Below are 18536 nucleotides of genomic sequence, written 5' to 3' on the forward strand. Positions count from 1 at the left end.
AATGATGCTGTGCCTGGTTATTTTTTTCGTATCATTTAAATGACGCTGTGCCTGGTTACTTTTTTCGTATCATTTAAATGACGCTGTGCCTGGTTATTTTTTTCGTATCATTTAAATGACGCTGTGCCTGGTTATTTTTTTCGTATCATTTAAATGACGCTGTGCCTGGTTATTTTTTTCGTATCATTTAAATGACGCTGTGCCTGGTTATTTTTTTCGTATCATTTAAATGACGCTGTGCCTGGTTATTTTTTTCGTATCATTTAAATGACGCTGTGCCTGGTTATTTTTTTCGTATCATTTAAATGACGTTGTGCCTGGTTATTTTTTTCGTATCATTTAAATGACGCTGTGCCTGGTTATTTTTTTCGTATCATTTAAATGACGCTGTGCCTGGTTATTTTTTTCGTATCATTTAAATGACGCTGTGCCTGGTTATTTTTTTCGTATCATTTAAATGACGCTGTGCCTGGTTATTTTTTTCGTATCATTTAAATGACGCTGTGCCTGGTTATTTTTTTCGTATCATTTAAATGATGCTGTGCCTGGTTATTTTTTTCGTATCATTTAAATGATGCTGTGCCTGGTTATTTTTTTCGTATCATTTAAATGACGCTGTGCCTGGTTACTTTTTTCGTATCATTTAAATGACGCTGTGCCTGGTTATTTTTTTCGTATCATTTAAATGACGCTGTGCCTGGTTATTTTTTTCGTATCATTTAAATGACGCTGTGCCTGGTTATTTTTTTCGTATCATTTAAATGACGCTGTGCCTGGTTACTTTTTTCGTATCATTTAAATGACGCTGTGCCTGGTTATTTTTTTCGTATCATTTAAATGACGCTGTGCCTGGTTATTTTTTTCGTATCATTTAAATGACGCTGTGCCTGGTTATTTTTTTCGTATCATTTAAATGACGTTGTGCCTGGTTATTGTTTTCGTATCATTTAAATGACGCTGTGCCTGGTTATTTTTTTCGTATCATTTAAATGACGCTGTGCCTGGTTATTTTTTTCGTATCATTTAAATGACGCTGTGCCTGGTTATTTTTTTCGTATCATTTAAATGACGCTGTGCCTGGTTATTTTTTTCGTATCATTTAAATGACGCTGTGCCTGGTTATTTTTTTCGTATCATTTAAATGACGCTGTGCCTGGTTATTTTTTCGTATCATTTAAATGATGCTGTGCCTGGTTATTTTTTTCGTATCATTTAAAAACTGTAGGAGTTACCCCTGTCATCAGACACACTCGGTGTGTCGGTGCCGGTTTGCCGAGCGGACAGCACGCTGGACTTGTGATCCTGTGGTCCTGGGGTTCGATCCCAGGCGCCGGCGAGAAACAATGGGCAGAGTTTCTTTCACCCTATGCCCCTGTTACCTAGCAGTGAAATAGATACCTGGGTGTTAGTCAGCTATCACGGGCTGCTTCCTGGGGGTGGAGGCCTGGTCGAGGACCGGGCCGAGGGGACACTAAAAAGCCCCGAAATCATCTCAAGATAACCTCAAGAAGATAACCACTCTAATAATAACAACACATAATCTCATATTATAACCGGGTATATGAGACGATCGGTGTGACAGTCTATAATAAGTAGGAAGAAGATGGCGATGCTGGTTTCATATTTATATGACATAATACCGAAAAAATTGACAATTAGATCTAATACTGAACACAGTTATCCGCTTTAAATATTTTGTACACTTGCATATCTGAGAATATGTGCCCAATTAAAAGTTAACCACATACTGTACTATGAAACTATTTTTATATGCAATACAGCAAAGCTTGACTAACTTCCGTATAGTATTTTGTATAGCCCAAGTACTGAGAAATATGATGAATCGTGGCTATGATGAAATATGATGATCATCGTGGCTATGATGAAATTCGTCTGGGAAGCTCCCGGTGCCCGTGCCTGGTGCTCGTGCACCAGGCACGGGCGATAGTGTACGTTTAATTGTTCTTTTAGTGTAAATAACGGAATAAAATCAGCCCAACATCAATTTCAACCAGTGATATTGTTTCTCATGCAGTCGAATATCTGAGAGATCATTGCAACAATGGATTCCAAAAATCCAATCCTGAGAAACGCTTTACAGCGATTATGTCCCTCGTGTAATATTATCGTGAACATCATTAATCAACATGTCTGCAAGTGTGGCTATAGGCTTTTTGATGTCAAACGTATGATGCGATTTAAAAGAAAAACAGTAGAGAGGCTAATAAGTAAACACAGAATAATCCCCGTAATTTATTGATAAAGGGGGATAAATTTTATTACGTGTAGGATAAACTTTATTGCTGAACTTAAGGCAAACACTGCATGACAGCCGACGACAGCCTAGACTACTCCTCTGGCATAGCGCCGACGACCGGGCCGCGGGAACGCTAAGCCCCGGAAGCACCTCAAAGTAAGGTAAGGTAGCCCACAACCCGTCCTCCTAATAGAACGTCGCATTTTGACGTATACTCACTCTACCCAAGGCCAAAAATTGACGTATTAGAAAATGGTAGCGACTCGCATAATTGACATACTGCCCCGTTTTCTGTTTTGGGCCCTCTGGTAGGTTAGGATAAGGGCACTTTAGTACGACCGTTTCTTGACGTTGGGAAACCATAGGAGGACGGGCTGTCCTACTAGGCTACTAAAGCCGCCATGTAGGACAAGTTTGTGACCTGCATCCTGTGTGACCTGTAGTGCATGCTGTAGTGACCTGTAGTGCATGCCTACCGTTCCAAGAGTTCACAAGCAGGATTTTTTGTCTTGAAATCCCCAAACGGGATTTTCATTATTTGAAAGAGTAATGAGGACTTAAATATCAAATAAGAATCAAGTGCTCTCTTGAACACTGTGAGAGATGGGCTAGTTATGTACATCTAGCCGAGAGATCGGCTAGTTGTGTGTAGATAAGAGCTTAAAAATCTTGGCATCCTCTTGATGTGATAATCTCTCAGTGTACCTAATGCGCCTCTGTTTTTCAATGGGGCTCTTTTGCACTTCATGCCATGCCGCCTGGTCTCATGTGGGGTTATTTCCACTAATTTAAACAGAGATTAAAGTCTGTCAGATACCTTTGTTATGCCCCGCCTCCTCCTGGAAAGCCTGGCCACTCGCGTTCAATTGGACACAAACTTTGGCCACCTACACTCCTTGACTACTCAGCATTCTAAACTACCTTACCTTCAGCCACCAGGCTTCATGGATATCAACCTCCTCCTGGACTAGACTCTCGGCTTCGTTATGGCCTTCTCGTGGACACCCAGCCTCCTTGTAGACACCCAGCCTCCTTGTAGACACCCAGCCTCCTTGTAGACGCCCAGCCTCCTTGTAGACACCCAGCCTCCTTGTAGACGCCCAGCCTCCTTGTAGACGCCCAGCCTCCTTGTAGACGCCCAGCCTCCTTGTAGACACCCAGCCTCCTTGTAGACGCTCACCTTCCTCTTGAACATCCACTCCGGCCACCCAGAACAATCTTAAACCTCCCAGCCACCCATCTCTTTCTTACCTTAGAGTGATTCATACGTTAGGCTGTGAGCAGCCGCGTCCAACAGCCTGGTTGACCAGACCACCAACCAGGAGGCCTGGTCAATCGGGCCGCGGGGGACGGTGACCTCCGGAACCAACTAGTTGTGTAAGGTAACGCAAGGTAACCTAATATTTTCCAAGTGTAAATTACTATGTATCTCCCGCCTGCGCTCTAGGGAATACAGATTACAAATTTTTTAATCGGTCCCAACAATTTAGTTGTTTTATTGAGGGGTTTCTTGTCGTCAAAGAGCTTTACATGCCCTCCAGATCAGCAGTGTCTCCAGGTCTGAATGGGGATGTTATTATGCAAAAACATTCCACCTTAGAGAACGCTAGTGTCTTAAAAATATCATATGAATGATATCTCTTGTTCGAAAGGATCTTGTTATTTAACCTGTCATTTTTCTTGCACTTATGGCAGCTGCCTTGTTGCGTTCTTTAAAACTAAGGACTTCCGGCAAGATTAAATGTTTCATATAGCTTTTTCGTTGTATAGTATTATATGACTGCGTTTCATGTGGTTCTATTTTTATATTTTCGTGCTTCCATTGTGCAGGAGCCGGTGGAACTTATCTTCATTAAACATATCTGTGGTCCACTGAAAGACCTGATTTACATAACTTTGGAGATTTTATATGTCCTCTATTGTCTACTCATAAAAATCCTAGTGTCGTGTGCAAATATAATGCAGTATTCTTGACTGTATAAGGATAGTTTGTGTCCTTGACTGAGATAAGAATGAGAAAAAGTACTAAAACATGTATAGTACCTTGGGGGACTTAGTTTTTCGTGGTCGATGATCCGTATTTTACTTTGTTGAGTACACACTGAGTTCTGATTGTTAGGACATTAAAGATATCTTTCTACGTTGCCAGTAATTCATTTTGTGTGTATTTTGTGTGCAATAACTTGTCACACTTGTTGTTGAGCTTCTTGACTGTTTTCTAAGAGAAGTTCCGGATCAGCCGGGCTGTGGTGGGTATGTGGGCCTGCGGGCCGCTCCAAGCAACAGCCTGGTGGACCAAACTCTCACAAGTCAAGCCTGGCCTCGGGCCGGGCTTGGGGAGTAGAAGAACTCCCAGAACCCCATCAACCAGGTATCAAGCAAAACCTTTATGGACACCCAGACCACCCAGCCTTTTCCTCGACACCCTGACCACTCAGCCTTTTCCTCGACACCCTGACCACCTAGCCTTTTCCTCGACACCCTGACCACCTAGCCTTTTCCTCGAAACCCTGACCACCCAGCCTTTTCCTCGACACCCTGACCACTCAGCCTTTTCCTCGACAACCTATCCACCCAGCCTTTTCCTCGACACCCTGACCACCCAGCCTTTTCCTCGACAACCTGTCCACCCAGCCTTTTCCTCGACACCCTGTCCACCCAGCCTTTTCCTCGACACCCTGACCACCCAGCCTTTTCCTCGACACCCTGACCACCCAGCCTTTTCCTCGACACCCTGACCACCCAGCCTTTTCCTCGACACCCTGACCACCCAGCCTTTTCCTCGACACCCTGACCACTCAGCCTTTTCCTCGACACCTTGACCACTCAGCCTTTTCCTCGACACCCTGACCACCCAGCCTTTTCCTCGACACCCTGACCACCCAGCCTTTTCCTCGACACCTTGACTACTCAACCTTTTCCTCGACACCCTGACCACCCAGCCTTTACCTCAACACCCTGACCACCCAGCCTTTACCTCAACACCCTGACCACCCAGCCTTTACCTCAACACCCTGACCACCCAGCCTTTACCTCAACACCCTGACTACTCAGCCTTTTCCTCGACAACCTGTCCACCTAGCCACTTCCTGAACACCCACTCTGGGCACCCAGCCTCTCCCGGACACCCAGCCACCTGCTGACCACCCAGGCAACTCCCACCTCCGGAACACCCACTGTGGCCAGGGGACTTGGCTTATATACTCTGCCGCTCCAGGGAACGCCTCCAATGTTTAACTGGTCAGGAAGTATTTTCTATTTTATTCACAGATTCCATTGGAACTCAATTACCTACATTTTTTAAAATATGAATAGGGGTGACGGTCAACATTACCGCTTGTAATTCGTTTGCTACCATTGACTGAAGAGGAAGAGTAATCATTTGAGAAAGGAGGCGGGAGTAGCCTGGAACTTGCTTGAGTGAGGGACGGGTCACAGTGAGTAGGTCGGGGTGTTTATCATAGCTACTGCGGGAAATAATGCTGTGCACGCCTTACCTTCAATACAGACGACATGTTCACGGATCTGCTGGGCTAATACGGGGTCTGGAATCAGCTCTATTATGTCATAAATAGCGTAGATGCTAGGATGGACAGACTCGAATCTCTGGATCTCCTGGCGTATTGCCAAGGAACTGCTTAAATACGGCGGTACATGTCGGTTATTCATTTTGAATCACTTTATGTATCATCTCACAAAATCACAAGGCATTGTATTCACTGTATGGGGATCCGGGGTTGAATTTATCCGAGAGCTCACAGAACGTAAACACACTCCCTCAAAGATGGCTCACAACTACTGGTCCGTCAGACGAGCTTCTTTGTAAACATTACACACCTTATGACAAGAGCGCTGCAAAAAATATATATTTGTACACAGATCTAAGTAAAATAAGCTTATAATGCCGGTCATGTTAGGTTTTCTAAAGATAGGAATGTTATTATAATATTTCCGATCTTCTACTGATAGCTCACTCAGAGGCGCTTTTTTCAAAACTGGCAACTCGGCTCGGGTTGTCGCCCGGGGACGGAGGGAGAGCTTCTCTCTCTCTCTCTCTCCTCATCCCCCACTCTTTACGCTTCCCTCCTCTCTTTCTCTTCTCTTCCCTCCGTCCTCAATCCCCACCTCTCTCTCCCCCTTCTTTCCTCTCCATCTCTCTCTCTCTCTCCTTCCCTCTCCATCTCTTTCTCTCCCTTCTTCCCTCTCTCTCTCTCTCTCTCTCTCTCTCTCTCTCTCTCTCTCTCTCTCTCTCTCTCTCTCTCTCTCTCTCTCTCTCTCTCTCTCTCCTTCTCTCTCCCATATATATGTCCTTGATAATATAATGAAACATGAAAGCGTTCGGAATTTTCGTTTAATTTTCCGAGTGGATACTTACGCATATACTTACGTATATATATATACATACTATGCGACCAAGCTTTAATGGTCTCCAAGCATATATGCAACTGAAAACTCCACACCCTAGAAGTGACTCGAACCCAGTCCGCCAGAAGCACAATGCAACTGTACATGGTACCTTATCCACTCGACCATCAGTGACCATACAAAAGACGATGATAGCCGAGGCTATTTCAGTTAAATACATACTAGATGGGCTACCCTGTAGGGCCCGGGTCTCTGTCTATTTCTCTCTCTCCCGTTCCCTCCTTTAGAATTATCTCAATGAGCTTGCAGATGTGTGATATCAAGCTGATCGGACGGCAGTTTTCTGCTGAGCTCTTTCTGCCCTTTTCGAAAGTAGGGGTGACATTTGCATATTTCCAATCTAGGGAAAGAATCCTGTGGGATTTACTCCTCAACTTAATTCCCTGAGTTAATTCTTGACTCAGTATACAAATTAAACATATATCTGGGAAGAACTTCTGAATGAAAACATACTAATTTAAAACAACTGCAAAATACTCAATTATTAAAAACAACAAACTTTAATCATTACTCCAGAAATCTACTGCAAACAAATACAAGCAAAAACATAGCTGATTTGCCAGCATAGACTCCCTCATGCAGTTTAGTTGTTGCGGAGTAAGTGACCTCGCGGTAACAAGTCAATGCTTGTGAATATCTACCCAGGAGCTTCACGTTCAAATTTGTAATAAAATAATTAAATGATTACAGGGAAAAACACTGGTACGTCTCGGTGCACGCGATCTAGTCCACAAAACAGTATTATATTTAGCCTAGCATAATGATACAAAAAATATAATTATTGAGGAATATTCATTTGAGTAAACATTTCTAAATAATTATAATCCAATATATCACAATACAAGATCAAGGTTTTGAAACTATTACTTACTTGTTTGGGGTAAATACATATCACAAATGTTTATAGGTGAAGATAATGAATTTAGGGATATACCCATAACATGCGACATAATCGGGAAGAGCAATGACAAACTAAAACACTCAAAAGCCCCAGGTGTGGATGGAATCCAATCCAGTCATACAGGAACTGGCAGGATTATGTCTACCGCTGAAATTAGTTTTCACAAAATCTCTAGACCAATAGATAGTCTCCCCTTCCCCCTAGATTGGAAATATGCAAAGGTCACCCCTATTTATAAAACAAAACAAAACACAAAATGCCGGAAAGAGCTCAGCAGAAAACAACCGGTTTTACCAAAATGCCAAAACTCTGTTGAACTTTAAATAAAATCCAGCTTGAAAAAATCATTAGGACAAATTTACCTGAGGGCCACTAACACTAGTAGATGAGGATAGAAACCCGGCGGCTTGTCATTTGCCCGGATCTTTTCAAGTTGGATTTGGTTAAAGTTAGCAGTTTTGGTATTTACGACTTCGGCGGGTAGGCGGTTCCATGGGTTTATAACCCTGTGGGTGAAAATGCATCTCCTGTCCTGTCCTACATTGTGACTTGAGCTTGAAACCGTTGCACCTTGTTTTTGTTATATTTGATCTTTTGAAGAAATTGTCCAGATCAACATCCTTCAAATTGCTAAGTATTTTAAAAGTTTCAATGAGATCCGCCCTGTCGTGCAGTGTTGGAGGACCTTTGACAAGCCACTGGCTTCCTGTCCTCGTCGAGGCCACTAGTTGGTGGGCCTGAGGTAAATAAATCAGGGGCTATACAGTACTTACATTCAATTGAGGCAAATAACATTTATGTATAATGATAATCGTCCATCACAATACTGTATTATGAGGCAATTAATTAGTATTGTGGAAGGAGAGATAGATAAATATTTGAAATTGGTACCAAGGTAGTCACCACATTATGGTGTGACTAGAACTCAATATGTATGTTCCCTTCCTTCAACCAGCATACTTCTTGGGAATTTGAAGTATACTGTATATTGATATAATGTAACCATCTCTATACAATGGCAGTCATAAATTCCTGCACCTTATACAATTAACTAGTAAGATTTATTTGAATAATAAATTAAATTTTTAGGGGATAGGCTGCCTGTGTATATGTATGGCTTATATCGAGGTCTTCCCCAAGGTCAAACTACCTCCCAAATATTCTTCCCCACAAGTTAAATAACTCCCAGGTACCTGTTTACTGCTAGGTGAACAGGGGGGCATTGATAGGAAATATGCCCAACCATTTCTGTCCTGCCTGGGATTCGAACCCGGTATTGTGTGTCGAGAGTGAGCCCAGCCATATTATACAAAACTGATTACTACAGTACTGCTGTAGAGCATTCCCAACTTTTAAGTAATTATAAGAAAAAAAAAGCATCAGAGTTGCTGGATAACTAAAATGTGTTAAATATCACTCAAAATGCCAATACGAGAACAAAAGGACCTAATGAAAGCAACATCAAAAGTATCCTGCCCTGTAAGATGCTCATAATTCCAGTGACTGGAAAAGTTGCATTAGCAACACTCTTTAGCATCCAGCATATTAGGCAATAAAAGACATTGAAAGTTGACTAATATATTTATCAATAATATTTACACTCAATCACACACTGTATACCACAACCATACACATTGCAGACATGTGGGGCACTGCCAGGAAGGTTTATTTCAGGTTGTATATAAATTCACAATTACACAATTTCAGGAAATAGGTGGTCTGCAATTTGCTGATGGGGATAATGGATGGCAGACTAGAAAAATGCAGGGAATATTGTAAGGAGGCTGGTTCAGTTAATACATCAGACAATTTAACAGACATTTTACAGTCCCCAAGCCAAAATTTTCACATGCAAAAAACCTAATTCTGCAGTATAGTCAAATTTACATTCATCATAAAATAAACTAAACAAAATTCAACTGAATCAATAATCCAGTGTCAATGAATACTGGTAAATCTAATTCCTCTGTTACACCAAACACCCAACAGTGCCTATTTGAGTATAAAGTTGGGAAAAAATGGGTAAAAGGAATTAAAAATACCAGGGGTGCAAACAAGTATATTTTTTTTATGGGAAGATAGTGATGACAGATTCTGAAGATAGTCCAAAGGCTATAACATGGCCCAAAATACCCCACATATTGTTTCTATACAAGACAGGCAGAATGCAGTTTCATTCTTTCACCGCTTTGTCACAGATTGACAGTGTTGGATGACTGGCAAATACACAAGCTGCATCACATGTATAAGGCCACATCTCTGAAGCATCAAATAAGTTCACGGTGCCTGAGAAATATGTCGGAGGTCAAATCTTGTCTGTCATTCAAGTTTTATATCATTAGATAAGCCTATTTTGAATGTGTCTATACAGGTATGTATTTGGGTTTGTAAGGTGTCACTGTATCGATATTTTAAACACATACATGTATGTGTGTGTGTGTGTGTGTGTAAATCATGAAAATTAACGTGATGAAAAATGTGACAGTGTCAAACCACAGAGGAAGAATTGAAACAGGAATTTCCTTAAGTACTTTCGCATTTAATAATACACCTTCAGTAGGGTATTATTAAATACGAATAATAATAATACATCATATTATTATTATTCGTATAATAAGATGTATTTAATAATACATCTTCAGACCCTTCTGAAGATGTATTATTAAATACGAAAGTACTTAAGGAAATTCCTGTTTCAATTCTTCCTCCGTCGTCTGACACTATCACATTTTTCACACGTGCTAATTTTCGTGATTTACACACACAATATATATATATATATATATATATATATATATATATATATATATATATATATATATATATATATATATATATATATATATATATATATATGTATATATATATATGTATATATATATGTATATATATATATATATTATATATATATATATATATATGCGAACAAGCCTGAATGGTCCCCAGGACTATATGCGAATGAAAACTCACACCCCAGAAGTGACTCGAACCCATACTCCCAGAAGCAACGCAACTGGTAACTACAGGGCGCCTTAATCCGCTTGACCAATCCGCTTAATCCGCTTGATCCGTGTTGGTCAAGCGGATTAAGGCGCCCTGTCGTTACCAGTTGCGTTGCTTCTGGGAGTATGGGTTCGAGTCACTTCTGGGGTGTGAGTTTTCATTCATATATATATATATATATATATATATATATATATATTTTATATATATATATATTATATATTTTAAAACATAGAAGGGGTACCACCTCTGGTGCAAGTGTAGGGACCCATAGCCTCGGAGAAGAAAATAAAGAGTACTCAGAGAAGACCTTGTGGATCCTCACTGAACACTTTGATATTTTCTTCTCCTACCACCCCTATTCTTTTGGTGTGTGTAAACAGATCTAACTTTATTTGAAAATGTCATTACACACACACATACATGCATGTCATCTAATAGCAAGAACTGCACTACTTAGCCTAGTATAAAAAGTCCGAGATGAGTAACAAGCAGAGTGATTTTCGTAATTTTCAAATATTTCTTTCCAAATTAGTTTATTCCAATTAATATTATTATATTACATTAGAAATATCAATTACCGACATAGTTATATTATGTTTGGTAATGTTAGCCTAGGATATTTGATAAATTTCTATATTAGAAAAAAAAAATACTCAAATAATAAACAATGTAATATGGAAAGCTTTATTATTCCATAAGAATAAATTTGAAAAATATAATATCTCAGGAAAATTAGGTATGTGAAAAATATAATATTCCTGAAATATTATAGTTTTCAAATTTATTATTATGGAATAATAAAGCTTTCAAGTTTACATTACTGTATATATCATTCCATTTAATATACCTGTATTAATATTGTTGGGAAAGAAACAATTTGGACAGAAATACAGTATTTGAAATAACGAAAATCATCATGCCTGTTTGGCAAATCGGCCCGAACATACTAGGCCAAATGTGGTTCTGGCTATTAGGTACGACATATATATGTACTGTACACACACACAGTTGTATATTTGAACACAAATACACAGTATTGTTACTAGGTACCATGTCAGCCTATATCCAGTGATTTATATGATACAGAGGAATACGCCAGAGAATAAGGAGTAATACCCCCCAGCAGTCACTTTTATACTATATTCCCAACATGAACAAATAAAAAATATATTTACAAAGTATTCCCCCACACCCCCTTCACTAATAATCAATGATGAATGCATTACAGTTATTTGGATTAACAACAACAACACAGTGGTGGGACTGAATTGAAATTACCACCTTTAAGTTGCAAGTAACATTTAAATGGTATTTCTCAATCTGTAGATAGCACGAAATGGTCAATGTATTCGTGATGTGAACTTCTCATGATCTCTTGCATCAGCATTAAATAATTTGCTGAAGTTGAGAACCATTAAGCCTTTGCGAGTATCCTAAACTAGGACTTCACTGATATGTAGTGAGAGGAATGATTCCCAATTCTATCACAATAAATTATTATATTAACTAAATAGTGACAGCATGGTATTTAAAGAACGTATTGATGAAGCATACAAAATGTGTAGAAACAAATGCTTCAAAATCCCAGGACATTTATTTGGGTCGGTGGAGGATCTTTGTTTGGCAATCTGCTATTATGAACATTGTGCTACACTTGACACATAGTAAAAACAACATAAAATGGAAGCCAAGGCAAAGAGGCAATTCTATATTCCCTAAAATAATGCTCAACATGTAACAGAATGAGTCTTCTTCAGCCTTTACTATGATATTACTCACGACTCGCTGCTATATCATCTTATCAGCACCATATTTCTACCACCTACTTAATCACGTACTTTTACTACTAGGTCAAATCAAAACAAATATATAACTTCTAAAAAGAGAGCGAATTATGATGAAATGTGACAAAATAACACAAATTTTCCTAAGATGTCAATTTATCAAAATTTGTAACTTGACTGATGGGCATATTATGTTTAATGAAAACATGAAATATCTTGCATTTGAAACAAAACTAATCTAGCAACTAAATGACAAATAAATACGTCTATTATTTCTTAACTACACCTAACCTGGTTAAAACTAGGAGTATTTAGAGGCCGATGGAATACATGTTCCTTAAGTTTAAGCTCGACATCGTACCTCATGCAAAATAACACGGTAATAGGGTAGTTACACTTTAAAATCATATTCAATAAATTGATAGAGAAAAAAATATTCTTATAAAATGGAGATAAGAGATGGATCTTATTTGGAAGAGCATCTTATATGTCAGACAATATGGTAATTTAACCATTAGCAATATTAATTTCATTAAGTTTTTTCATTAGAATTTCATGTAATATACTGTGACTATCACAACATGTTTTTCCACATTCTAGTTTACTATCTAATAGAACCAGATGTTTAGTTAAATTAGCATTATTATGGAATAATAAACATATTTTGGTTAGGTTACTAAATTTTTCTTTTAGTTCAAACAAAATTTGATTTTGTAACTATTAAATTTACCCTTTCTTTTTTAATGCATGGCAATTACATTTTGTATAAGAAATTCTGCTTCTTTAGCAACGATCTTAAAAGCACATTATTCACACATGATCACAAACACTCTAACATTTGCATACTTAACCTAACCTTGACCTAATCCAAAATGAGCCTAGCTTAACCTATCACATTCAGAAAATCTAAAACGCATAGTTAAATAGGAGAAGTAAGATAGTGTGCCAAGGTCTGATGCCACTTCTACCTCACGCACACACCCCTGACATCCTGCCACTGCATTAATTACTCATTGTATTGTTACTCAATCAACTCAACCATGTTATGCTATAATAAAGCATAAAACTGATGAAATATTATACCTGGTATAAAACTATCACAAACTATAAATGACATAGGAAAAGTCATTGAGGGATAAGAGCATTGGTGATTGGCCGAGATGTTTTCTGTGTCACCAACAGAGCACACAAGTAATCATGAAAAGGTACCGTACCTTGAATATTAAAAAGTTGCCATATGTCATTCAGCTTGCCAATACAAGAGCAGGAAGACAAAATATGAGTGTCAAAGAAATCAGATTCACCAAGGAGTTTACTGGAGGATATACAACTAAAGGGAACATTGAAAACACACTTAAAATTATCCTGAAAATCACGACATTCTACAAGGTGGTGTGTAACTGTCAGCAAAACAATGAAGTTCTTACTGTAAGGTACATGGAATTGTTCCACTAAGCACCCATGAATTAGTTGTGTGGAGCAAATGAGTAACTTAACCAAATATAAAAAAGAAAAGAGAGACAAATCACGCAGTAGTCAATAACTTTGCTTACGAAAGAAACTTGATTAGCATACGATTCAGATGACAATTAAGCTTAGATCCATAAAATTCACCGTCAGTGTAAGGAGAATTCGTTTCATAGTGTCCTGAGAATTCAAACCGAGCAGTATTTTATGTATAAGATTAATTCACATCGTTAAACATACTTAGCCTTGCTACTAGATTAGTTCATTTACCCGATAATATTTCATCATATTAGCATTAAACACACAAAGTACAACTAAAAAAAATTTGTATATCATTCAAATCTCATCTTCTATGATAAATGGACATTAATATAATGATGCTGATTCATTACTGGACTATAAAAGGCTGGAAACTTTACAAAAATTTCAAACTGAAGCAAAATTGCATGTTTTTTCTTTGCACACAAAAAAAATACGAGAAAGTTAGTAAAACTTAGTGACCTAGCATGGCAGAAATTATTTTAAAGATGAATACAGTACTGTACTTCTCAATATAAAAACCCCTTCCTTAGCTATGATGATTTATACAATACACTTTGTATTGTAATTGAGTATGGTAGATATAATATTAGACTTAAGAAAATGCAAAAGGTGACAATTAACTCATTCTGCACACGAGGCATAACAGCAAACTCAATATAGTATAAAGTTTAATATGATAGATAACTTCTTTTTCTCTTATACTAGACTGATATGCACTGTACATAATATGTGCAATAATTTTTCTGCTCAAGAGCAGCAAAATAATATTTTCCTTACAATGTAATATTTGTTGAAAAACACATATTGAAGAAGTGTCAGTAACATTCATATTCACCATTTCCACACCATCAAAGAAGTGCTAATTGTGATTTATAACATACACAACATTCCAGTTCACTCTGAATTTGTTCTCCATTAAATGAGTTATATGTGTTCAAATCCAACAATCATAATGTTGCACCTGCCGTACCTTGAACCTGACCCACTGTTTATCATCCTCATCATACCCTTCTGATATACCAGTACCGAGATTTTTGCTTCGTTGTCTGAAGTTCAGTAATATTTTCATTCAAATATATATCCTAACCAAATATTCAACATAATCCCACAAGAAAAAGAAACAATGTAACACATTTTTTTTATAAACAAATGCATTTGGATATATTGCTGGCTATGTTATAGTTATACTGTATATACATATAAAAGTTTAATGAGACCAAAAAAAAAAAATTTTTTTTGAAAAAAATGTTAAACTTTTAATTCAACACATAAATACCAACTTTTTTTTGGCTTACAATAAAAATGTTAAAACTACTCATATAATGGCGGGAGAGGAGTAGAGGGAAGGCGAGAGAGTAGGGAGAACAAGGGAAGAGAAGGAGAGTGAGGGGGGTACATATACCTGTATGTAAGAGAGAAAATGTGTGTGTGTGTGTGTGTGTGTGTGCGCGTGCGTGTGTGTGTGTGTGTGTGTGTGTGTGTGTGTGTGTGTGTGTGTGTGTGTGTGTGTGTGTGTGTGTGTGTGTGTGTGTGTGCGTGCGTGCGTGCGTGCGTGCGTGCCTGCGTACGTGTGTGTGTGTGTGTGTGTGTGTGTGTGTGCGTGTGCGCGTGTGTGTGTGTATGACATTTATTCTATCCTGTTTGTCGCTATTTTAAAATAATAAATTGACCTCATTCTCAGTTGAAATCCAACATCACTCCTAAACAAAACACATACAGTACTAAAGCTTAAAAGATGTCAGTTAACTGCTCACAGCCTTTGTAATCTTGCTATAAGCTTGAACCACTATAACTGAAAGGCCTGAAAGTCCAACAAAAGACATTGCTACATTGTAATGAAATCATCAAATCTATAAAACTTAACCAGAGCACTTTTGTGCTCTAACACTATATATCAGAATTCTTTGACAGGCTTACTAGAAAAAGCCTATTTATGCATGCACACACACACACACAATTATATATATATATATATATATATATATATATATATATATATATATATATATATATATATATATATATATATATATATATATATATATATATATATATATATATATATATATATATATATAAAATACTGTATATATGTATGTGTGTGTGTACTCACCTATTTGTGCTTGCAGGATCGAGCATCAGCTCTTGGATCCCGCCTTTCTAGCTATTGGTTGTTTACAGCAATTACAGTGTGTGTGTGTGTACTCACCTATTTGTGCTTGCAGAGGTTGAGCTTTGGCTCTTTGGTCCTGCCTCTCAACCGGTGTACAGATTTCTGAGCCTACAGGGCACTGTCATATCTTCATTTAAAACTCTTTGTGTGATTACCTAAGTGTAGTTACAGGATGCGAGCTATGCTCATGGTGTCCCATCTCCCCAGCACTCTGTCATATAATGCTTTGAAATTACTGACGGTTTTGGCCTCCACCACCTTCTCACCTAACTTGTTGTTAGGTGTGTGTGTTGTGTTAAAACTCTTGTGTGTGTGTGTGTGTGTTGTGTTAAAACTCGTGTGCGTGTGTGTGTGTCTAAATCACGAAAATTAACACGTGATGAAAAAGTGACAGTGTCAGACCACGAAGGATGAATTGAAACAGGAATTTCCTTAAGTACTTTCGTATTTAATAGTTTAATTCGTATTTAATTGATTCCTTCTGAAGCTGTATTATTATTTACGAAAGTACTTAAGGAAATTCCTGTTTCAATTCTTCTTTTGTGGTCTGACACTGTCATTTTATATATATATATATATATATATATATATATATTTTTTATATATTTATTTATGGTTTAATAAAATAATTTGCTTATCAAGGAATTCTGAAAATCACAGTTATATATAATCTACACAAAAATATTCTAAACACACAATGCAAAAAGAAAAATATTATAAATTGCAGATTCATAATACAGATGTTTATAAACTGTAAACAGGAGTGTCTCAATTTGCAACTGATGGCTGAAGATTCCCACAAAATTATTCATCTTCAAGTAGCATAATGAAACAACTGAAGGTGATAGTGTGACCAATAGGTGACATTGATAACACTTTCGTTTGAGTCAATGACATCACCATTACTGTAGGTGAACGTAATATCCATGTTTGAAAGCTTAATTTCATATTACACCATGTATCTATATAGCAAAATGTTTGATAAAAGCTTATTAAACATTTTCATTTCTAAAGACATTCTAAAATAATGCAAACTACTGTATTTTGAAGCATACTTTTTTTTATCAATTTTTTTTGTTACAATTTACGTCAAATTTCTACAGGCAGCACTGAATATTTGTATTTATGGCTTCAGAAAGAGTATGTGATGACTGAAACACTGCAGTGTATGTTCAGACTACTTGCTCCTAAACATGACTAAAGTTTGTTGGCATGTATCATAGATTAATCCCTAGTTACAAACTGACATAATAAAGCAACTCATCGAACTAGGTCAAGGCACACTGTATTACACTTTAAGCAAAGTAAGTGACATCTAATGTACTGTAATTACAGGCATACAAAAGAGCCTATACAGTATAGAATACTGAGAGAGTTCCATTTAATAAACTCAAGTCAACTGCAAAGAACGTCATTAAGCATTATTTTCAAGAAAACATGTATTAATAGAGCTGCAGTAAGAGTCATCATGCATGGTGTGTAATGATTAACAGGAGAATATGACAGTTTCAAGCAACTGAACCCTTGCCACACAGCTGCTGCCTCCTTGGCAGAAAACATTTGGCTCAAGGTTCAGACATCCTTTGACAATTAAGCTTCAGCAACATAGTGAGCATTACCCATGCAAACTTTATTTTGTAGTTTGCTTGCCCTGCTACCTAGGCACTCGATCAACTAATTTTCTATAATAGATCTAAGAACATTATTTACCAAGAACATGAGTATTCTCTTGAGTTCTCAAGAATTCTATTCCTGCTAATGATACGTCACTGCCAGAAATAAACAAATACCTGTATGAAAAGTATGTACAAATCATTATTAAATTGCTCTTCACAGACTTAAACCATATTAGCTGCTAGTCCTATCAGCAACCTGATCTCTATTCACAATAATCTTTCATAAATAACAACCTACAAGAAATATTCCATTCTAACATGGACTGAAATCTCAGGCCCCACTTTGAGGCAAGTAAATGTTTGCATGATCATACACTAGTTCTACTTAAGACTTGTAACCAAGATTCCACAAGCATTTGTAATGAACGCTTGTTGTCTCAGTGTTGCCAGATTTGATACAAATGGCTAAGTAGAGCTAGTGTACAGAATCAAATCTGTAGACTAAATCACTTTTAAGTAAGAAACATCTATCCCCCCCCAAAAAAATGTATGAAAAAGGACAATTGTTTATTATACAGGCAAAGCTACTGTAAAAGCACAGCCCTTTTTCACCTTTTATTAGACTGAAATGCTGATCCAGTCATTACCAAACTATATTTAGGTTGTAATAAAAATCTCAAGATCTGCTTGTCACAAAGGCCCAGTCGAGTATAAAGACAATAACTTTATACATTAGCTACAACATAATGGTGTGGCACTGGAGACACCAATGGATAGCTTATCCTACATATATAGCACGATCACATATACATTTTGAAAAGGAATTCCAATTAAAATGAAGAGGGTATCAAAATCATTCAATAAA

At 37.6% G+C, this 18536-nt stretch overlaps 1 protein-coding gene across 1 annotated transcript in view; it reads right to left on the minus strand.

Moving 5' to 3' along the window:
• The window catches only part of CenG1A (Centaurin gamma 1A), a 491255-nt gene extending 485203 nt beyond the window's left edge, over positions 1-6052 (minus strand). Inside the window, exon 1 of the mRNA XM_045746459.2 lies at positions 5755-6052. Coding sequence (XP_045602415.2) covers positions 5755-5926 — 172 coding nt within the window. The 5' untranslated portion in view covers positions 5927-6052. The remainder of the gene's footprint in view (positions 1-5754) is intronic.
• Between the last annotated feature and the right edge of the window lie 12484 nt (positions 6053-18536).

Source organism: Procambarus clarkii, chromosome 21 (genome assembly GCF_040958095.1).
Source record: "Procambarus clarkii isolate CNS0578487 chromosome 21, FALCON_Pclarkii_2.0, whole genome shotgun sequence".
Lineage (NCBI taxonomy): Eukaryota > Metazoa > Arthropoda > Malacostraca > Decapoda > Cambaridae > Procambarus > Procambarus clarkii.